Source organism: Scyliorhinus torazame, chromosome 14 (assembly GCF_047496885.1).
Source record: "Scyliorhinus torazame isolate Kashiwa2021f chromosome 14, sScyTor2.1, whole genome shotgun sequence".
In the NCBI taxonomy this organism is placed as follows: Eukaryota; Metazoa; Chordata; class Chondrichthyes; order Carcharhiniformes; family Scyliorhinidae; genus Scyliorhinus; species Scyliorhinus torazame.
Window position 1 is genome coordinate 4,375,038 of NC_092720.1, and position 23,334 is coordinate 4,398,371.

General features: G+C 55.4%; 1 protein-coding gene across 1 annotated transcript in view; it reads left to right on the forward strand.

The window, feature by feature from the left end:
• LOC140389490 (tumor protein p63-regulated gene 1-like protein) overlaps positions 1 to 22,973 on the forward strand; it is a 280,775-nt gene extending 257,802 nt beyond the window's left edge. Inside the window, exon 5 of the mRNA XM_072473635.1 lies at positions 22,154 to 22,973. Within this exon, the coding sequence (XP_072329736.1) occupies positions 22,154 to 22,348 (195 nt within the window). The 3' untranslated portion in view covers positions 22,349 to 22,973. The remainder of the gene's footprint in view (positions 1 to 22,153) is intronic.
• Positions 22,974 to 23,334: the final 361 nt, after the last annotated feature.

Consider the following 23,334-nt stretch of genomic DNA (forward strand, 5'->3'; position numbering starts at 1 on the left):
TCTGACAATGCGGCACAGCCTCAATACTGACCCTCTGACAGTGCAGCACTCCCCCAGTACTGACCCTCTTGACAGTGCAGCACTCCCTCAGTACTGACCCTCTGACAGTGCAGCACTCCCTCAGAACTGACCCTCTGATAGTGCAGCACTCCCTCAGTACTGACCCTCTGACAGTGCAGCTCTCCCTCAGTACTGACCCCCTGACAGTGCAGCACTCCCTCAGCACTGAACCTCTGACAGTTCAGTGCTGCCTCAGTACTGACCCTCTGATGTGCAGCACTCCCTCAGTACTGACCCTCTGACAGTGCAGCACTCCCTCAGTACTGACCCCCTGACAGTGCAGCGCTCCCTCGGTACTAACTCTCTGACTGTGCAACACTCCCTCAGTACTGAGCCTCTGACAGTGCAGCATTCCCTCAGTACTGTCCTGTGTCAGTGCGGTACTCCCTCAGTACTCACCCTCTGACAGTACAACACTCCCTCAGTACTGACCTTCTGACAGTGCAGTGCTCCCTCAGTACTGACCCTCTGACAATGCGGCACTCCCTCAGTACTGACCCTCTGACAGTGCAGCACTCCCCCAGTACTGACCCTCTGACAGTGCAGCACTCCCTCAGTACTGAACCTCTGAGCGTGCAGCACTCCCTCTGTACTGACCCTCTGACAGTGCAGCACTCCCTCTGTACTGACCCTCTGATAGTGCAGCACTCCCTCAGTACTGACCTTCTGACAGTGCAGTGCTCCCTCAGTACTGACCCTCTGACAATGCGGCACTCCCTCAGTACTAACGATCTGACAGTGCAGCACTCCCCCAGTACTGACCCTCTGACAGTGCAGCACTCCCTCAGTACTGACCCTCTGAGCGTGCAGCACTCCCTCTGTACTGACCCTCTGACAGTGCAGCACTCCCTCAGTACTGACCCTCTGACAGTGCAGCACTCCCTCAGTACTGACCCTCTGACAGTGCAGCACTCCCTCAGTACTGATCCTCTGACAATACGGCACTCCCTCAGTACTGACCCTCTGACAGTGCAGCACTCCCCCAGTACTGACCCTCTGACAGTGCAGCACTCCCTCAGTACTGACCCTCTGACAGTGCAGCACTCCCTCAGAACTGACCCTCTGATAGTGCAGCACTCCCTCAGTCCTGACCCCCTGACAGTGCAGCGCTCCCTCGGTACTGACTCTCTGACTGTGCAACACTCCCTCAGTACTGAGCCTCTGACAGTGCAGCATTCCCTCAGTACTGTCCTGTGTCAGTGCGGTACTCCCTCAGTACTCACCCTCTGACAGTACAACACTCCCTCAGTACTGACCTTCTGACAGTGCAGTGCTCCCTCAGTACTGACCCTCTGACAGTGCAGCACTCCCCCAGTACTGACCCTCTGACAGTGCAGCACTCCCTCAGTACTGACCCTCTGAGTGTGCAGCACTCCCTCTATACTGACCCTCTGACAGTGCAGCACTCCCTCTGTACTGACACTCTGATAGTGCAGCACTCCCTCAGTACTGACCTACTGACAGTGCAGTGCTCCCTCAGTACTGACCCTCTGACAATGCGGCACTCCCTCAGTACTGACCCTCTGACAGTGCAGCACTCCCTCAGTACTGACCCTCTGATGTGCAGCACTCCCTCAGAACTGACCCTCTGACAGTGCAGCACTCCCTCAGTACTGACCCTCTGACAGTGCAGCACTCCCTCAGCACTGACCCCCTGACAGTGCAGCACTCCCTCAGCACTGAACCTCTGACAGTTCAGTGCTGCCTCAGTACTGACCCTCTGATGTGCAGCACTCCCTCAGTACTGACCCTCTGACTGTGCAACACTCCCTCAGTACTGAGCCTCTGACAGTGCAGCATTCCCTCAGTACTGTCCTGTGTCAATGCTGTACTCCCTCAGTACTCACCCTCTGACAGTACAACACTCCCTCAGTACTGACCTTCTGACAGTGCAGTGCTCCCTCAGTACTGACCCTCTGACAATGCGGCACTCCCTCAGTACTGACCCTCTGAAAGTGCAGCACTCCCCCAGTACTGACCCTCTGACAGTGCAGCACTCCCTCAGTACTGAACCTCTGAGCGTGCAGCACTCCCTCTATACTGACCCTCTGACAGTGTAGCACTCCCTCTGTACTGACCCTCTGATAGTGCAGCACTCCCTCAGTACTGACCTTCTGACAGTGCAGTGCTCCCTCAGTACTGACCCTCTGACAGTGCAGTGCTCCCTCAGTACTGACCCTCTGACAATGCGGCACTCCCTCAGTACTGACGATCTGACAGTGCAGCACTCCCCCAGTACTGACCCTCTGACAGTGCAGCACTCCCTCAGTACTGACCCTCTGAGCGTGAAGCACTCCCTCTGTACTGACCCTCTGACAGTGCAGCACTCCCTCAGTACTGACCCTCTGACAGTGCAGCACTCCCTCAGTACTGACCCTCTGACAGTGCAGCACTCCCTCAGTACTGACCCTCTGACAATACGGCACTCCCTCAGTACTGACCCTCTGACAGTGCAGCACTCCCTCAGTACTGACCCTCTGATAGTGCAGCGCTCCCTCGGTACTGACTCTCTGACTGTGCAACACTCCCTCAGTACTGAGCCTCTGACAGTGCAGCATTCCCTCAGTACTGTCCTGTGTCAGTGCGGTACTCCCTCAGTACTCACCCTCTGACAGTACAACACTCCCTCAGTACTGACCTTCTGACAGTGCAGTGCTCCCTCAGTCCTGACCCTCTGACAGTGCAGCACTCCCCCAGTACTGAGCCTCTGACAGTGCAACACTCCCTCAGTACTGACTCTCTGACAATGCAGCACACCCTCAGTGCTGACCCTCTAACAGTGCGGCACCCCATCACTACGGACCCTCTGACAGTGCAGCACTCCCTCAGTACTGACACTTTGACAGTGCAGCACTCCCTCAGTACTGACCCTCTGACAGTGCAACACTCCCTCAGTACTGAGCATCTGACAGTGCGGCACTCCATCACTATTGATCATCTGACAGTGCAGCACTCCCTGTGTACTGGCCGTCTGACAGTGCGACGCTCCCTCAGTACTGAGCCTCTGACAGTGCGGCACTCCCTCAGTGCTCACCCTCTGACAGTGCAGCACTCCCTCAGTGCTGACCCTCTGACAGTGCGGAACTCCCTCAGTACTGACCCCGTGACAGTGCAGCGGTCCCTCAGTACTGAACCTCTGACAGTGCGGCACTCCTTCAGTACTGACCCTCTGACAGTGCAGCACTCCCTCAGTACTGACCTACTGACCATGGGACACTCCCTCAGTACTGACCCTCTGACAGTGCGGAACTCCCTCAGTACTGACCCTCTGACAGTGCAGCGGTCCCTCAGTACTGAACCTCTGACAGTGCGGCACTCCCTCAGTACTAACCCTCTGACTGTGCAACACTCCCTCAGTACTGACCCCCTGACAGTGCAGCACTCCCTCAGCACTGAACCTCTGACAGTGCAGTGCTGCCTCAGTACTGACCCTCTGATGTGCAGCACTCCCTCAGTACTGACCCTCTGACAGTGCAGCACTCCCTCAGTACTGACCCCCTGACAGTGCAGCGCTCCCTCGGTACTGACTCTCTGACTGTGCAACACTCCCTCAGTACTGAGCCTCTGACAGTGCAGCATTCCCTCAGTACTGTCCTGTGTCACTGCGATACTCCCTCAGTACTCACCCTCTGACAGTACAACACTCCCTCAGTACTGACCTTCTGACAGTGCAGTGCTCCCTCAGTACTGACCCTCTGACAATGCGGCACTCCCTCAGTACTGACCCTCTGACAGTGCAGCACTCCCCCAGTACTGACCCTCTGACAGTGCAGCACTCCCTCAGTACTGACCCTCTGAGCGTGCAGCACTCCCTCTGTACTGACCCTCTGACAGTGCAGCACTCCCTCTGTCCTAACCCTCTGACAGTGCAGCACTCCCTCAGTACTGACCTTCTGACAGTGCATGCTCCCTCAGTACTGACCCTCTGATAATGCGGCACTCCCTCAGTACTGACTCTCTGACAGTGCAGCACTCCCCCAGTACTGACCCTCTGACAGTGCAGCACTCCCTCAGTACTGACCCTCTGACAGTGCGGCACTCCCTCAGCACTGAACCTCTGACAGTGCAGTGCTGCCTCAGTACTGACCCTCTGATGTGCAGCACTCCCTCAGTACTGACCCTCTGACAGTGCAGCACTCCCTCGGTCCTGACTCTCTGACTGTGCAACACTCCCTCAGTACTGAGCCTCTGATAGTGCAGCACTCCCTCAGTACTGACCTTCTGACAGTGCAGTGCTCCCTCAGTACTGACCCTCTGACAATGCGGCACTCCCTCAGTACTGACCCTCTGACAGTGCAGCACTCCCTCAGTACTGACACTCTGAGCGTGCAGCACTCCCTCTGTACTGACCCTCTGACAGTGCAGCACTCCCTCTGTACTGACTCTCTGATAGTGCAGCATTCCCTCAGTACTGACCTTCTGACAGTGCAGTGCTCTCTCAGTACTGACCCTCTGACAATGCGGCACAGCCTCAGTACTGACCCTCTGACAGTGCAGCACTCCCCCAGTACTGACCCTCTTGACAGTGCAGCACTCCCTCAGTACTGACCCTCTGGCAGTGCAGCACTCCCTCAGAACTGACCCTCTGATAGTGCAGCACTCCCTCAGTACTGACCCTCTGACAGTGCAGCTCTCCCTCAGTACTGACCCCCTGACAGTGCAGCACTCCCTCAGCACTGAACCTCTGACAGTTCAGTGCTGCCTCAGTACTGACCCTCTGATGTGCAGCACTCCCTCAGTACTGACCCTCTGACAGTGCAGCACTCCCTCAGTACTGACCCCCTGACAGTGCAGCGCTCCCTCGGTACTAACTCTCTGACTGTGCAACACTCCCTCAGTACTGAGCCTCTGACAGTGCAGCATTCCCTCAGTACTGTCCTGTGTCAGTGCGGTACTCCCTCAGTACTCACCCTCTGACAGTACAACACTCCCTCAGTACTGACCTTCTGACAGTGCAGTGCTCCCTCAGTACTGACCCTCTGACAATGCGGCACTCCCTCAGTACTGACCCTCTGACAGTGCAGCACTCCCCCAGTACTGACCCTCTGACAGTGCAGCACTCCCTCAGTACTGAACCTCTGAGCGTGCAGCACTCCCTCTGTACTGACCCTCTGACAGTGCAGCACTCCCTCTGTACTGACCCTCTGATAGTGCAGCACTCCCTCAGTACTGACCTTCTGACAGTGCAGTGCTCCCTCAGTACTGACCCTCTGACAATGCGGCACTCCCTCAGTACTAACGATCTGACAGTGCAGCACTCCCCCAGTACTGACCCTCTGACAGTGCAGCACTCCCTCAGTACTGACCCTCTGAGCGTGCAGCACTCCCTCTGTACTGACCCTCTGACAGTGCAGCACTCCCTCAGTACTGACCCTCTGACAGTGCAGCACTCCCTCAGTACTGACCCTCTGACAGTGCGGCACTCCCTCAGTACTAACCCTCTGACTGTGCAACACTCCCTCAGTACTGACCCCCTGACAGTGCAGCACTCCCTCAGCACTGAACCTCTGACAGTGCAGTGCTGCCTCAGTACTGACCCTCTGATGTGCAGCACTCCCTCAGTACTGACCCTCTGACAGTGCAGCACTCCCTCAGTACTGACCCCCTGACAGTGCAGCGCTCCCTCGGTACTGACTCTCTGACTGTGCAACACTCCCTCAGTACTGAGCCTCTGACAGTGCAGCATTCCCTCAGTACTGTCCTGTGTCAGTGCGGTACTCCCTCAGTACTCACCCTCTGACAGTACAACACTCCCTCAGTACTGACCTTCTGACAGTGCAGTGCTCCCTCAGTACTGACCCTCTGACAATGCGGCACTCCCTCAGTACTGACCCTCTGACAGTGCAGCACTCCCCCAGTACTGACCCTCTGACAGTGCAGCACTCCCTCAGTACTGACCCTCTGAGCATGCAGCACTCCCTCTGTACTGACCCTCTGACAGTGCAGCACTCCCTCTGTCCTAACCCTCTGACAGTGCAGCACTCCCTCAGTACTGACCTTCTGACAGTGCAGTGCTCCCTCAGTACTGACCCTCTGATAATGCGGCACTCCCTCAGTACTGACCCTCTGACAGTGCAGCACTCCCCCAGTACTGACCCTCTGACAGTGCAGCACTCCCTCAGTACTGACCCTCTGACAGTGCGGCACTCCCTCAGCACTGAACCTCTGACAGTGCAGTGCTGCCTCAGTACTGACCCTCTGATGTGCAGCACTCCCTCAGTACTGACCCTCTGACAGTGCAGCACTCCCTCGGTCCTGACTCTCTGACTGTGCAACACTCCCTCAGTACTGAGCCTCTGATAGTGCAGCACTCCCTCAGTACTGACCTTCTGACAGTGCAGTGCTCCCTCAGTACTGACCCTCTGACAATGCGGCACTCCCTCAGTACTGACCCTCTGACAGTGCAGCACTCCCTCAGTACTGACACTCTGAGCGTGCAGCACTCCCTCTGTACTGACACTCTGAGCGTGCAGCACTCCCTCTGTACTGACCCTCTGACAGTGCAGCACTCCCTCTGTACTGACCCTCTGATAGTGCAGCATTCCCTCAGTACTGACCTTCTGACAGTGCAGTGCTCCCTCAGTACTGACCCTCTGACAATGCGGCACAGCCTCAATACTGACCCTCTGACAGTGCAGCACTCCCCCAGTACTGACCCTCTTGACAGTGCAGCACTCCCTCAGTACTGACCCTCTGACAGTGCAGCACTCCCTCAGAACTGACCCTCTGATAGTGCAGCACTCCCTCAGTACTGACCCTCTGACAGTGCAGCTCTCCCTCAGTACTGACCCCCTGACAGTGCAGCACTCCCTCAGCACTGAACCTCTGACAGTTCAGTGCTGCCTCAGTACTGACCCTCTGATGTGCAGCACTCCCTCAGTACTGACCCTCTGACAGTGCAGCACTCCCTCAGTACTGACCCCCTGACAGTGCAGCGCTCCCTCGGTACTAACTCTCTGACTGTGCAACACTCCCTCAGTACTGAGCCTCTGACAGTGCAGCATTCCCTCAGTACTGTCCTGTGTCAGTGCGGTACTCCCTCAGTACTCACCCTCTGACAGTACAACACTCCCTCAGTACTGACCTTCTGACAGTGCAGTGCTCCCTCAGTACTGACCCTCTGACAATGCGGCACTCCCTCAGTACTGACCCTCTGACAGTGCAGCACTCCCCCAGTACTGACCCTCTGACAGTGCAGCACTCCCTCAGTACTGAACCTCTGAGCGTGCAGCACTCCCTCTGTACTGACCCTCTGACAGTGCAGCACTCCCTCTGTACTGACCCTCTGATAGTGCAGCACTCCCTCAGTACTGACCTTCTGACAGTGCAGTGCTCCCTCAGTACTGACCCTCTGACAATGCGGCACTCCCTCAGTACTAACGATCTGACAGTGCAGCACTCCCCCAGTACTGACCCTCTGACAGTGCAGCACTCCCTCAGTACTGACCCTCTGAGCGTGCAGCACTCCCTCTGTACTGACCCTCTGACAGTGCAGCACTCCCTCAGTACTGACCCTCTGACAGTGCAGCACTCCCTCAGTACTGACCCTCTGACAGTGCAGCACTCCCTCAGTACTGATCCTCTGACAATACGGCACTCCCTCAGTACTGACCCTCTGACAGTGCAGCACTCCCCCAGTACTGACCCTCTGACAGTGCAGCACTCCCTCAGTACTGACCCTCTGACAGTGCAGCACTCCCTCAGAACTGACCCTCTGATAGTGCAGCACTCCCTCAGTCCTGACCCCCTGACAGTGCAGCGCTCCCTCGGTACTGACTCTCTGACTGTGCAACACTCCCTCAGTACTGAGCCTCTGACAGTGCAGCATTCCCTCAGTACTGTCCTGTGTCAGTGCGGTACTCCCTCAGTACTCACCCTCTGACAGTACAACACTCCCTCAGTACTGACCTTCTGACAGTGCAGTGCTCCCTCAGTACTGACCCTCTGACAGTGCAGCACTCCCCCAGTACTGACCCTCTGACAGTGCAGCACTCCCTCAGTACTGACCCTCTGAGTGTGCAGCACTCCCTCTATACTGACCCTCTGACAGTGCAGCACTCCCTCTGTACTGACACTCTGATAGTGCAGCACTCCCTCAGTACTGACCTACTGACAGTGCAGTGCTCCCTCAGTACTGACCCTCTGACAATGCGGCACTCCCTCAGTACTGACCCTCTGACAGTGCAGCACTCCCTCAGTACTGACCCTCTGATGTGCAGCACTCCCTCAGAACTGACCCTCTGACAGTGCAGCACTCCCTCAGTACTGACCCTCTGACAGTGCAGCACTCCCTCAGCACTGACCCCCTGACAGTGCAGCACTCCCTCAGCACTGAACCTCTGACAGTTCAGTGCTGCCTCAGTACTGACCCTCTGATGTGCAGCACTCCCTCAGTACTGACCCTCTGACTGTGCAACACTCCCTCAGTACTGAGCCTCTGACAGTGCAGCATTCCCTCAGTACTGTCCTGTGTCAATGCTGTACTCCCTCAGTACTCACCCTCTGACAGTACAACACTCCCTCAGTACTGACCTTCTGACAGTGCAGTGCTCCCTCAGTACTGACCCTCTGACAATGCGGCACTCCCTCAGTACTGACCCTCTGAAAGTGCAGCACTCCCCCAGTACTGACCCTCTGACAGTGCAGCACTCCCTCAGTACTGAACCTCTGAGCGTGCAGCACTCCCTCTATACTGACCCTCTGACAGTGTAGCACTCCCTCTGTACTGACCCTCTGATAGTGCAGCACTCCCTCAGTACTGACCTTCTGACAGTGCAGTGCTCCCTCAGTACTGACCCTCTGACAGTGCAGTGCTCCCTCAGTACTGACCCTCTGACAATGCGGCACTCCCTCAGTACTGACGATCTGACAGTGCAGCACTCCCCCAGTACTGACCCTCTGACAGTGCAGCACTCCCTCAGTACTGACCCTCTGAGCGTGAAGCACTCCCTCTGTACTGACCCTCTGACAGTGCAGCACTCCCTCAGTACTGACCCTCTGACAGTGCAGCACTCCCTCAGTACTGACCCTCTGACAGTGCAGCACTCCCTCAGTACTGACCCTCTGACAATACGGCACTCCCTCAGTACTGACCCTCTGACAGTGCAGCACTCCCTCAGTACTGACCCTCTGATAGTGCAGCGCTCCCTCGGTACTGACTCTCTGACTGTGCAACACTCCCTCAGTACTGAGCCTCTGACAGTGCAGCATTCCCTCAGTACTGTCCTGTGTCAGTGCGGTACTCCCTCAGTACTCACCCTCTGACAGTACAACACTCCCTCAGTACTGACCTTCTGACAGTGCAGTGCTCCCTCAGTCCTGACCCTCTGACAGTGCAGCACTCCCCCAGTACTGAGCCTCTGACAGTGCAACACTCCCTCAGTACTGACTCTCTGACAATGCAGCACACCCTCAGTGCTGACCCTCTAACAGTGCGGCACCCCATCACTACGGACCCTCTGACAGTGCAGCACTCCCTCAGTACTGACACTTTGACAGTGCAGCACTCCCTCAGTACTGACCCTCTGACAGTGCAACACTCCCTCAGTACTGAGCATCTGACAGTGCGGCACTCCATCACTATTGATCATCTGACAGTGCAGCACTCCCTGTGTACTGGCCGTCTGACAGTGCGACGCTCCCTCAGTACTGAGCCTCTGACAGTGCGGCACTCCCTCAGTGCTCACCCTCTGACAGTGCAGCACTCCCTCAGTGCTGACCCTCTGACAGTGCGGAACTCCCTCAGTACTGACCCCGTGACAGTGCAGCGGTCCCTCAGTACTGAACCTCTGACAGTGCGGCACTCCTTCAGTACTGACCCTCTGACAGTGCAGCACTCCCTCAGTACTGACCTACTGACCATGGGACACTCCCTCAGTACTGACCCTCTGACAGTGCGGAACTCCCTCAGTACTGACCCTCTGACAGTGCAGCGGTCCCTCAGTACTGAACCTCTGACAGTGCGGCACTCCCTCAGTACTAACCCTCTGACTGTGCAACACTCCCTCAGTACTGACCCCCTGACAGTGCAGCACTCCCTCAGCACTGAACCTCTGACAGTGCAGTGCTGCCTCAGTACTGACCCTCTGATGTGCAGCACTCCCTCAGTACTGACCCTCTGACAGTGCAGCACTCCCTCAGTACTGACCCCCTGACAGTGCAGCGCTCCCTCGGTACTGACTCTCTGACTGTGCAACACTCCCTCAGTACTGAGCCTCTGACAGTGCAGCATTCCCTCAGTACTGTCCTGTGTCACTGCGATACTCCCTCAGTACTCACCCTCTGACAGTACAACACTCCCTCAGTACTGACCTTCTGACAGTGCAGTGCTCCCTCAGTACTGACCCTCTGACAATGCGGCACTCCCTCAGTACTGACCCTCTGACAGTGCAGCACTCCCCCAGTACTGACCCTCTGACAGTGCAGCACTCCCTCAGTACTGACCCTCTGAGCGTGCAGCACTCCCTCTGTACTGACCCTCTGACAGTGCAGCACTCCCTCTGTCCTAACCCTCTGACAGTGCAGCACTCCCTCAGTACTGACCTTCTGACAGTGCATGCTCCCTCAGTACTGACCCTCTGATAATGCGGCACTCCCTCAGTACTGACTCTCTGACAGTGCAGCACTCCCCCAGTACTGACCCTCTGACAGTGCAGCACTCCCTCAGTACTGACCCTCTGACAGTGCGGCACTCCCTCAGCACTGAACCTCTGACAGTGCAGTGCTGCCTCAGTACTGACCCTCTGATGTGCAGCACTCCCTCAGTACTGACCCTCTGACAGTGCAGCACTCCCTCGGTCCTGACTCTCTGACTGTGCAACACTCCCTCAGTACTGAGCCTCTGATAGTGCAGCACTCCCTCAGTACTGACCTTCTGACAGTGCAGTGCTCCCTCAGTACTGACCCTCTGACAATGCGGCACTCCCTCAGTACTGACCCTCTGACAGTGCAGCACTCCCTCAGTACTGACACTCTGAGCGTGCAGCACTCCCTCTGTACTGACCCTCTGACAGTGCAGCACTCCCTCTGTACTGACTCTCTGATAGTGCAGCATTCCCTCAGTACTGACCTTCTGACAGTGCAGTGCTCTCTCAGTACTGACCCTCTGACAATGCGGCACAGCCTCAGTACTGACCCTCTGACAGTGCAGCACTCCCCCAGTACTGACCCTCTTGACAGTGCAGCACTCCCTCAGTACTGACCCTCTGACAGTGCAGCACTCCCTCAGAACTGACCCTCTGATAGTGCAGCACTCCCTCAGTACTGACCCTCTGACAGTGCAGCTCTCCCTCAGTACTGACCCCCTGACAGTGCAGCACTCCCTCAGCACTGAACCTCTGACAGTTCAGTGCTGCCTCAGTACTGACCCTCTGATGTGCAGCACTCCCTCAGTACTGACCCTCTGACAGTGCAGCACTCCCTCAGTACTGACCCCCTGACAGTGCAGCGCTCCCTCGGTACTAACTCTCTGACTGTGCAACACTCCCTCAGTACTGAGCCTCTGACAGTGCAGCATTCCCTCAGTACTGTCCTGTGTCAGTGCGGTACTCCCTCAGTACTCACCCTCTGACAGTACAACACTCCCTCAGTACTGACCTTCTGACAGTGCAGTGCTCCCTCAGTACTGACCCTCTGACAATGCGGCACTCCCTCAGTACTGACCCTCTGACAGTGCAGCACTCCCCCAGTACTGACCCTCTGACAGTGCAGCACTCCCTCAGTACTGAACCTCTGAGCGTGCAGCACTCCCTCTGTACTGACCCTCTGACAGTGCAGCACTCCCTCTGTACTGACCCTCTGATAGTGCAGCACTCCCTCAGTACTGACCTTCTGACAGTGCAGTGCTCCCTCAGTACTGACCCTCTGACAATGCGGCACTCCCTCAGTACTGACGATCTGACAGTGCAGCACTCCCCCAGTACTGACCCTCTGACAGTGCAGCACTCCCTCAGTACTGACCCTCTGAGCGTGCAGCACTCCCTCTGTACTGACCCTCTGACAGTGCAGCACTCCCTCAGTACTGACCCTCTGACAGTGCAGCACTCCCTCAGTACTGACCCTCTGACAGTGCAGCACTCCCTCAGTACTGATCCTCTGACAATACGGCACTCCCTCAGTACTGACCCTCTGACAGTGCAGCACTCCCCCAGTACTGACCCTCTGACAGTGCAGCACTCCCTCAGTACTGACCCTCTGACAGTGCAGCACTCCCTCAGAACTGACCCTCTGATAGTGCAGCACTCCCTCAGTCCTGACCCCCTGACAGTGCAGCGCTCCCTCGGTACTGACTCTCTGACTGTGCAACACTCCCTCAGTACTGAGCCTCTGACAGTGCAGCATTCCCTCAGTACTGTCCTGTGTCAGTGCGGTACTCCCTCAGTACTCACCCTCTGACAGTACAACACTCCCTCAGTACTGACCTTCTGACAGTGCAGTGCTCCCTCAGTACTGACCCTCTGACAGTGCAGCACTCCCCCAGTACTGACCCTCTGACAGTGCAGCACTCCCTCAGTACTGACCCTCTGAGTGTGCAGCACTCCCTCTATACTGACCCTCTGACAGTGCAGCACTCCCTCTGTACTGACACTCTGATAGTGCAGCACTCCCTCAGTACTGACCTACTGACAGTGCAGTGCTCCCTCAGTACTGACCCTCTGACAATGCGGCACTCCCTCAGTACTGACCCTCTGACAGTGCAGCACTCCCTCAGTACTGACCCTCTGACAGTGCAGCACTCCCTCAGAACTGACCCTCTGACAGTGCAGCACTCCCTCAGTACTGACCCTCTGACAGTGCAGCACTCCCTCAGCACTGACCCCCTGACAGTGCAGCACTCCCTCAGCACTGAACCTCTGACAGTTCAGTGCTGCCTCAGTACTGACCCTCTGATGTGCAGCACTCCCTCAGTACTGACCCTCTGACTGTGCAACACTCCCTCAGTACTGAGCCTCTGACAGTGCAGCATTCCCTCAGTACTGTCCTGTGTCAGTGCTGTACTCCCTCAGTACTCACCCTCTGACAGTACAACACTCCCTCAGTACTGACCTTCTGACAGTGCAGTGCTCCCTCAGTACTGACCCTCTGACAATGCGGCACTCCCTCAGTACTGACCCTCTGACAGTGCAGCACTCCCCCAGTACTGACCCTCTGACAGTGCAGCACTCCCTCAGTACTGAACCTCTGAGCGTGCAGCACTCCCTCTGTACTGACCCTCTGACAGTGTAGCACTCCCTCTGTACTGACCCTCTGATAGTGCAGCACTCCCTCAGTACTGACCCTCTGAGCGTGAAGCACTCCCTCTGTACTGACCCTCTGACAGTGCAGCACTCCCTCAGTACTGACCCTCTGACAGTGCAGCACTCCCTCAGTACTGACCCTCTGACAGTGCAGCACTCCCTCAGTACTGACCCTCTGACAATACGGCACTCCCTCAGTACTGACCCTCTGACAGTGCAGCACTCCCCCAGTACTGACCCTCTGACAGTGCAGCACTCCCTCAGTACTGACCCTCTGACAGTGCAGCACTCCCTCAGAACTGACCCTCTGATAGTGCAGCACTCCCTCAGTCCTGACCCCCTGACAGTGCAGCGCTCCCTCGGTACTGACTCTCTGACTGTGCAACACTCCCTCAGTACTGAGCCTCTGACAGTGCAGCATTCCCTCAGTACTGTCCTGTGTCAGTGCGGTACTCCCTCAGTACTCACCGTCTGACAGTACAGCACTCCCTCTGTACTGACACTCTGATAGTGCAGCACTCCCACAGTACTGACCTTCTGACAGTGCAGTGCTCCCTCAGTACTGACCCTCTGACAATGCGGCACTCCCTCAGTACTGACCCTCTGACAGTGCAGCACTCCCTCAGTACTGACCCCCTGACAGTGCAGCACTCCCTCAGCACTGAACCTCTGACAGTTCAGTGCTGCCTCAGTACTGACCCTCTGATGTGCAGCACTCCCTCAGTACTGACCCTCTGACAGTGCAGCACTCCCTCAGTACTGACCCCCTGACAGTGCAGCGCTCCCTCGGTACTAACTCTCTGACTGTGCAACACTCCCTCAGTACTGAGCCTCTGACAGTGCAGCATTCCCTCAGTACTGTCCTGTGTCAGTGCGGTACTCCCTCAGTACTCACCCTCTGACAGTACAACACTCCCTCAGTACTGACCTTCTGACAGTGCAGTGCTCCCTCAGTACTGACCCTCTGACAATGCGGCACTCCCTCAGTACTGACCCTCTGACAGTGCAGCACTCCCCCAGTACTGACCCTCTGACAGTGCAGCACTCCCTCAGTACTGAACCTCTGAGCGTGCAGCACTCCCTCTGTACTGACCCTCTGACACTGTAGGACTCCCTCTGTACTGACCCTCTGATAGTGCAGCACTCCCTCAGTACTGACCTTCTGACAGTGCAGTGCTCCCTCAGTACTGACACTCTGAGCGTGCAGCACTCCCTCTGTACTGACCCTCTGACAGTGCAGCACTCCCTCTGTACTGACCCTCTGATAGTGCAGCATTCCCTCAGTACTGACCTTCTGACAGTGCAGTGCTCCCTCAGTACTGACCCTCTGACAATGCGGCACAGCCTCAGTACTGACCCTCTGACAGTGCAGCACTCCCCCAGTACTGACCCTCTGACAGTGCAGCACTCCCTCAGTACTGACCCTCTGACAGTGCAGCACTCCCTCAGTACTGACCCTCTGACAGTGCAGCACTCCCTCAGTACTGACCCTCTGACAGTGCAGCACTCCCTCAGAACTGACCCTCTGATAGTGCAGCACTCCCTCAGTACTGACCCTCTGACAGTGCAGCTCTCCCTCAGTACTGACCCCCTGACAGTGCAGCACTCCCTCAGCACTGAACCTCTGACAGTTCAGTGCTGCCTCAGTACTGACCCTCTGATGTGCAGCACTCCCTCAGTACTGACCCTCTGACAGTGCAGCACTCCCTCAGTACTGACCCCCTGACAGTGCAGCGCTCCCTCGGTACTAACTCTCTGACTGTGCAACACTCCCTCAGTACTGAGCCTCTGACAGTGCAGCATTCCCTCAGTACTGTCCTGTGTCAGTGCGGTACTCCCTCAGTACTCACCCTCTGACAGTACAACACTCCCTCAGTACTGACCTTCTGACAGTGCAGTGCTCCCTCAGTACTGACCCTCTGACAATGCGGCACTCCCTCAGTACTGACCCTCTGACAGTGCAGCACTCCCCCAGTACTGACCCTCTGACAGTGCAGCACTCCCTCAGTACTGAACCTCTGAGCGTGCAGCACTCCCTCTGTACTGACCCTCTGACAGTGCAGCACTCCCTCTGTACTGACCCTCTGATAGTGCAGCACTCCCTCTGTACTGACCCTCTGATAGTGCAGCACTCCCTCAGTACTGACCTTCTGACAGTGCAGTGCTCCCTCAGTACTGACCCTCTGACAATGCGGCATTCCCTCAGTACTGACGATCTGACAGTGCAGCACTCCCCCAGTACTGAACCTCTGACAGTGCAGCACTCCCTCAGTACTGACCCTCTGAGCGTGCAGCACTCCCTCTGTACTGACCCTCTGACAGTGCAGCACTCCCTCAGTACTGACCCTCTGACAGTGCAGCACTCCCGCAGTACTGACCCTCTGACAGTGCAGCACTCCCTCAGTACTGACCCTCTGACAATACGGCACTCCCTCAGTACTGACCCTCTGACAGTGCAGCACTCCCCCAGTACTGACCCTCTGACAGTGCAGCACTCCCTCAGTACTGACCCTCTGACAGTGCAGCACTCCCTCAGAACTGACCCTCTGATAGTGCAGCACTCCCTCAGTCCTGACCCCCTGACAGTGCAGCGCTCCCTCGGTACTGACTCTCTGACTGTGCAACACTCCCTCAGTACTGAGCCGCTGACAGTGCAGCATTCCCTCAGTACTGTCCTGTGTCAGTGCGGTACTCCCTCAGTACTCACCCTCTGACAGTACAACACTCCCTCAGTACTGACCTTCTGACAGTGCAGTGCTCCCTCAGTACTGACCCTCTGAAAATGCGGCACTCCCTCAGTACTGACCCTCTGACAGTGCAGCACTCCCCCAGTACTGACCCTCTGACAGTGCAGCACTCCCTCAGTACTGACCCTCTGAGTGTGCAGCACTCCCTCTATACTGACCCTCTGACAGTGCAGCACTCCCTCTGTACTGACACTCTGATAGTGCAGCACTCCCTCAGTACTGACCTTCTGACAGTGCAGTGCTCCCTCAGTACTGACCCTCTGACAATGCGGCACTCCCTCAGTACTGACCCTCTGACAGTGCAGCACTCCCTCAGTACTGACCCTCTGAGCGTGCAGCACTCCCTCTGTACTGACCCTCTGACAGTGCAGCACTCCCTCTGTACTGACCCTCTGATAGTGCAGCACTCCCTCAGTACTGACCTTCTGACAGTGCAGTGCTCCCTCAGTACTGACCCTCTGACAATGCGGCACAGCCTCAGTACTGACCCTCTGACAGTGCAGCACTCCCCCAGTACTGACCCTCTGACAGTGCAGCACTCCCTCAGTACTGACCCTCTGACAGTGCAGCATTCCCTCAGTACTGACCCTCTGACAGTGCAGCACTCCCTCAGTACTGACCCTCTGACAGTGCGGCACTCCCTCAGTACTGAGCCTCTGACAGTGCAACACTCCCTCAGTACTGACTCTCTGACAATGCAGCACACCCTCAGTGCTGACCCTCTAACAGTGCGGCACCCCATCACTACGGACCCTCTGACAGTGCAGCACTCCCTCAGTACTGACACTTTGACAGTGCAGCACTCCCTCAGTACTGACCCTCTGACAGTGCAACACTCCCTCAGTACTGAGCATCTGACAGTGCGGCACTCCATCACTACTGATCATCTGACAGTGCAGCACTCCCTGTGTACTGGCCGTCTGACAGTGCGACGCTCCCTCAGTACTGAGCCTCTGACAGTGCGGCACTCCCTCAGTGCTCACCCTCTGACAGTGCAGCACTCCCTCAGTGCTGACCCTCTGACAGTGCGGAACTCCCTCAGTACTGACCCCGTGACAGTGCAGCGGTCCCTCAGTACTGAACCTCTGACAGTGCGGCACTCCTTCAGTACTGACCCTCTGACAGTGCAGCACTCCCTCAGTACTGACCTACTGACCATGGGACACTCCCTCAGTACTGACCCTCTGACAGTGCGGAACTCCCTCAGTACTGACCCTCTGACAGTGCAGCGGTCCCTCAGTACTGAACCTCTGACAGTGCGGCACTCCCTCAGTACTAACCCTCTGACTGTGCAACACTCCCTCAGTACTGACCCCCTGACAGTGCAGCACTCCCTCAGCACTGAACCTCTGACAGTGCAGTGCTGCCTCAGTACTGACCCTCTGATGTGCAGCACTCCCTCAGTACTGACCCTCTGACAGTGCAGCACTCCCTCAGTACTGACCCCCTGACAGTGCAGCGCTCCCTCGGTACTGACTCTCTGACTGTGCAACACTCCCTCAGTACTGAGCCTCTGACAGTGCAGCATTCCCTCAGTACTGTCCTGTGTCAGTGCGGTACTCCCTCAGTACTCACCCTCTGACAGTACAACACTCCCTCAGTACTGACCTTCTGACAGTGCAGTGCTACCTCAGTACTGACCCTCTGACAATGCGGCACTCCCTCAGTACTGACCCTCTGACAGTGCAGCACTCCCCCAGTACTGACCCTCTGACAGTGCAGCACTCCCTCAGTACTGACCCTCTGAGCGTGCAGCACTCCCTCTGTACTGACCCTCTGACAGTGCAGCACTCCCTCAGTCCTAACCCTCTGACAGTGCAGCACTCCCTCAGTACTGACCCTCTGACAGTGCAGCACTCCCCCAGTACTGACCCTCTGACAGTGCAGCACTCCCTCAGTACTGACCCTCTGACAGTGCGGCACTCCCTCAGCACTGAACCTCTGACAGTGCAGTGCTGCCTCAGTACTGACCCTCTGATGTGCAGCACTCCCTCAGTACTGACCCTCTGACAGTGCAGCACTCCCTCGGTCCTGACTCTCTGACTGTGCAACACTCCCTCAGTACTGAGCCTCTGACAGTGCAGCATTCCCTCAGTACTGTCCTGTGTCAGTGCGGTACTCCCTCAGTACTCACCCTCTGACAGTACAACACTCCCTCAGTACTGACCTTCTGACAGTGCAGTGCTCCCTCAGTACTGACCCTCTGACAATGCGGCACTCCCTCAGTACTGACCCTCTGACAGTGCAGCACTCTCTCAGTACTGACCCTCTGACAGTGCAGCACTCCCTCAGTACTGACCTACTGACCATGGGACACTCCCTCAGTACTGACCCTCTGACAGTGCGGAACTCCCTCAGTACTGACCCTCTGACAGTGCAGCGGTCCCTCAGTACTGAACCTCTGACAGTGCGGCACTCCCTCAGTACTAACCCTCTGACTGTGCAACACTCCCTCAGTACTGACCCCCTGACAGTGCAGCACTCCCTCAGCACTGAACCTCTGACAGTGCAGTGCTGCCTCAGTACTGACCCTCTGATGTGCAGCACTCCCTCAGTACTGACCCTCTGACAGTGCAGCACTCCCTCAGTACTGACCCCCTGACAGTGCAGCGCTCCCTCGGTACTGACTCTCTGACTGTGCAACACTCCCTCCGTACTGAGCCTCTGACAGTGCAGCATTCCCTCAGTACTGTCCTGTGTCAGTGCGGTACTCCCTCAGTACTCACCCTCTGACAGTACAACACTCCCTCAGTACTGACCTTCTGACAGTGCAGTGCTCCCTCAGTACTGACCCTCTGACAACGCGGCACTCTCTCAGTACTGACCCTCTGACAGTGCAGCACTCCCCCAGTACTGACCCTCTGACAGTGCAGCACTCCCTCAGTACTGACCCTCTGAGCGTGCAGCACTCCCTCTGTACTGACCCTCTGACAGTGCAGCACTCCCTCTGCCCTAACCCTCTGACAGTGCAGCACTCCCTCAGTACTGACCTTCTGACAGTGCAGTGCTCCCTCAGTACTGACCCTCTGACAATGCGGCACTCCCTCAGTACTGACCCTCTGACAGTGCAGCACTCCCCCAGTACTGACCCTCTGACAGTGCAGCACTCCCTCAGTACTGACCCTCTGACAGTGCGGCACTCCCTCAGCACTGAACCTCTGACAGTGCAGTGCTGCCTCAGTACTGACCCTCTGACAGTGCAGCACTCCCTCAGTACTGACCCCCTGACAGTGCAGCGCTCCCTCGGTACTGACTCTCTGACTGTGCAACACTCCCTCAGTACTGAGCCTCTGACAGTGCAGCATTCCCTCAGTACTGTCCTGCGTCAGTGCGGTACTCCCTCAGTACTCACCCTCTGACAGTACAACACTCCCTCAGTACTGACCTTCTGACAGTGCAGTGCTCCCTCAGTACTGACCCTCTGACAATGCGGCACTCCCTCAGTACTGACCCTCTGACAGTGCAGCACTCCCCCAGTACTGACCCTCTGACAGTGCAGCACTCCTTCAGTACTGACCCTCTGAGCGTGCAGCACTCCCTCTGTACTGACCCTCTGACAGTGCAGCACTCCCTCTGTACTAACCCTCTGATAGTGCAGCACTCCCTCAGTACTGACCTTCTGACAGTGCAGTGCTCCCTCAGTACTGACCCTCTGACAATGCGGCACTCCCTCAGTACTGACCCTCTGACAGTGCAGCACTCCCCCAGTACTGACCCTCTGACAGTGCAGCACTCCCTCAGTACTGACCCTCTGACAGTGCAGCACTCCCTCAGAACTGACCCTCTGACAGTGCAGCACTCCCTCAGTACTGACCCTCTGACAGTGCAGCACTCCCTCAGAACTGACCCTCTGATAGTGCAGCACTCCCTCAGTACTGACCCTCTGACAGTGCAGCACTCCCTCAGTACTGACCCTCTGATAGTGCAGCACTCCCTCAGTACTGACCCTCTAACAGTGCAGCACTCCCTCAGTACTGACCCTCTGAGAGTGCAGCACTCCCTCAGTACTGACCCTCTGACAGTGCAGCACTCCCTGAGCATTGACCCTCTGACAGTGCAGCACTCCCTCAGTACTGACCCTCTGACAGTGCAGCACTCCCTCGGTACTGACCCTCTGACAGTGCGGCACTCCATCAGTACTGACCCTCTGATAGTGCAGCACTCCCTCAGTACTGACCCTCTGACAGTGCAGCACTCCCTCAGTACTGACCCTCTGACAGTGCAGCACTCCCTCGGTACTGACCCTCTGACAGTGCGGCACTCCATCAGTACTGACCCTCTGATAGTGCAGCACTCCCTCAGTACTGACCCTCTGACAGTGCAGCACTCCCTCAGTACTGACCCTCTGAGAGTGCAGCACCCCATCAGTACAGACCCTCTGACAATACCTTACACCTCTGGAGTGTAGGGTAATCTTTGTTTGTGAGGTAAGTTACAGACTCTAGCTGTTGTGGAAGGTCACGATTAGCATTGTTACGAAGCAGGGAGAGAAGGCGAATCTTGCGTAATGCTGATGTTTGGTCAGTAATCTGATCAAAGCCTCCTTCTGTTTATAAAGGGTGTTTTCCTCAGAACAAGATTATTATTGGCAAAAAAAACACCTTTGTTTGACTTGGGGAGGATTCGTCTGTCATGTTTATGTGGAAAACCATCAGCCCAAGGTTTGTGGTTTGCCTTGTGTTAGCCAACACTTGGGGGTGAATTTACACATTCAATGTTGAGTTGATTTGAAATAAAGTTGGACTGAGAATGAATTGGAGTGTTAGTCGGGGCTGAACTGGAATTTTGTGGGGTCTGGGGTGGGGGTGAATCTGGGGGTGGATTAACTGACTGTGATTTTCATTGGGCAGTGAGCTGCGAATCTCCTGGCTTCGGTCGGACGTTCCTATTGGGCTGGAACGCTGGCTCTTTTCTCATGGATTTGAAATGTCCATTTGCTGGAGTTTCTTCTGAGATTCCGGGAGGCGGGAAATGATCGGTTTTAGTCCGTTGATCAAAACGGACAGTGAACCTGCTGGCTGGTGACTTCTGGTCAGCGTCTGTTGTCAGTCCGGCTTCACTGGTAACGTACTGTCTGGTGTTGAGTAGAATCCTGGAGATGTCTCAGAAGATTTTACATTTGGCATCCTCGGTGTGCTGTGGAACTTTATACACATGTCCGTGGTCAGTGGTATCTTGGGGAATATTTTTAGTCTTTCAGAGTATGTGACTGCCGCTGGCAAGGCCGCCATTTACTGCCCATCGTAATTGCCCTTGAGAATATGGCGGTGAACCACCTTCTTCAACCATAGCACCTGGAATGGTTTTGGTACAACTGGCTATCTCGCAAGGACATCTCAGGGAGCAGTTGAATCAATCACATTGCTATAGGTCAGGAGTCACATGTCGAGCAGCCTGGGTAAAGACAGCAGATTTCCTTCCCTGACGGAAAGTCAAGCAGATGTTCTTTTCACCACTGGCAACTCAACACTGAGTAACACTTAGTGCACGATTGACCCGAATGGGGACACACTCCCGGCACAAGATTAGCCGGGTGTTTCCCGGCACTCGGAGCACCGAGAATCACGCCGCTATCTAACTCCCATCTGGGTAGATCGGGGGCCTGGGCGGGGAATCCTCGACGAGTCCGCACTTTGCCCGTTTCCTGCACTGAGGAACTCCGCTGTGAAAACCGGGGCTGTGAGCGGCCTCAGCCACGCACTCCACACTCAGGCCCCTTCTTCAACCCGAGTCATGTTAAATAGCCACGTGTTCGCCAGGAAACACGCGGCTAAACACCTTCACTAAGGGATTTTGTTCTCTTTTGGGAAGATCGCGCCCAGTGTCTCCGGATCATTAGTCCAGGATTCAGGATTCCGGGTCTCGTGACACAATCACTGATATAATTAAAACAGAAAATGCTGGATGTACTCAGTACTCGGGAGGTCAGGCAGCATCTGTGGAGACAGAAACAGAGTCAATATTCAGGTCAGCAATCGTATCGTTCATCAGAATCAACATAACCACTGGATTACCATAATTGTTGGGGCTTTTTACATGCATGTTTTTTACATATATGTTCTCCGTGATCGGTTTTTGTGGTTCATCATTTCCGAACTCTCTTTCTTGCAGCTTGAAAACTTCAAAACAGAGCTTGCTACGGCTGTGCAGAAAGCCTATCAGCTGGATCCAGTTCCTGGTAGGGCCAATGGGGCACTCGTATTGGATCATCCACTCACCATCGACGCTTATGTTGGCGTCATGTCGATGATCAACAATCAGAACAGGCTGGGATACTCACTAGCCCGGGGCTCGGTGGGATTCTAATCTGATTACAGTTCTGTTTGTTTTTGTACTTAATTTTGAAGCTTTGCTTTTTGTTCTGTGACTCTTTCTTCTTTCAGATCGACTTTGTAACTAAATTTGTCTGAGATTTGAGAATCGGATATCAAAGCCCTAATTCCACTGACATCTTGGCATATCAGCTTCCAATCAAAACAACCATTAAAACTACTGATTCTATTCTATAGAGTGAGCACTGAGTCTTATCGAATCACACGGGTCTATAAATAGGAGCTGATTGAGAATATTAGGCTGACTAACATAAAGTGCCGACTGGTTTAAGTAGTAACACACCGATAAGAACTAATATAACATAATAAATAGCTGAACCTTTCCATGGGGTTTATTATTTTTTGTCATGTTATTCCGGGTGTATTTAGTGTATCACCTCTGTTAAAACAACAAACTCTCGATACATTTCTTGTCGAATTCTTTTGACTGACCACATAAATCCCGAAATAATTTTTGACAGAAATCCTACATGTCTCAATCACCTGATGTTTCATTGATTGTCAGGTGTGCTTTCTCTGGTACTGTGGCTGACTAATGTTGCTGTCTTTCACTAATGAGTGTAACTATGGATAGGGCTGAATAAAAAAGGAGTCTATGATCTTGCCTATGTGTTTGATGTTGTCACGGGCCCAATCTTTGAGATGGGCTACACCCCGCCCCCCACCTCTCTTCCCCCCCCCCCCCCCTCCCCCATCCCTCCCCCTCCGTACCTTTCATTCCAGAGATCAAACCACACTTCAGCTTCAGACTCTGCTTCCAGTGGCAGCTCCAGTTCATATTCAGACTCCAGTGTCATCATTCCGGCGTCTCCATTCTGGTGTCTTCATTCCGATGTCTTCATTCCAGCATCTTCATTCCAGCATCTTCATTCCGATGCCTTCATTCCAGCGTCTTCATTCCGATGCCTTCATTCCGATGTCTTCATTCCGATGTCTTCATTCCAGCATCTTCATTCCGAT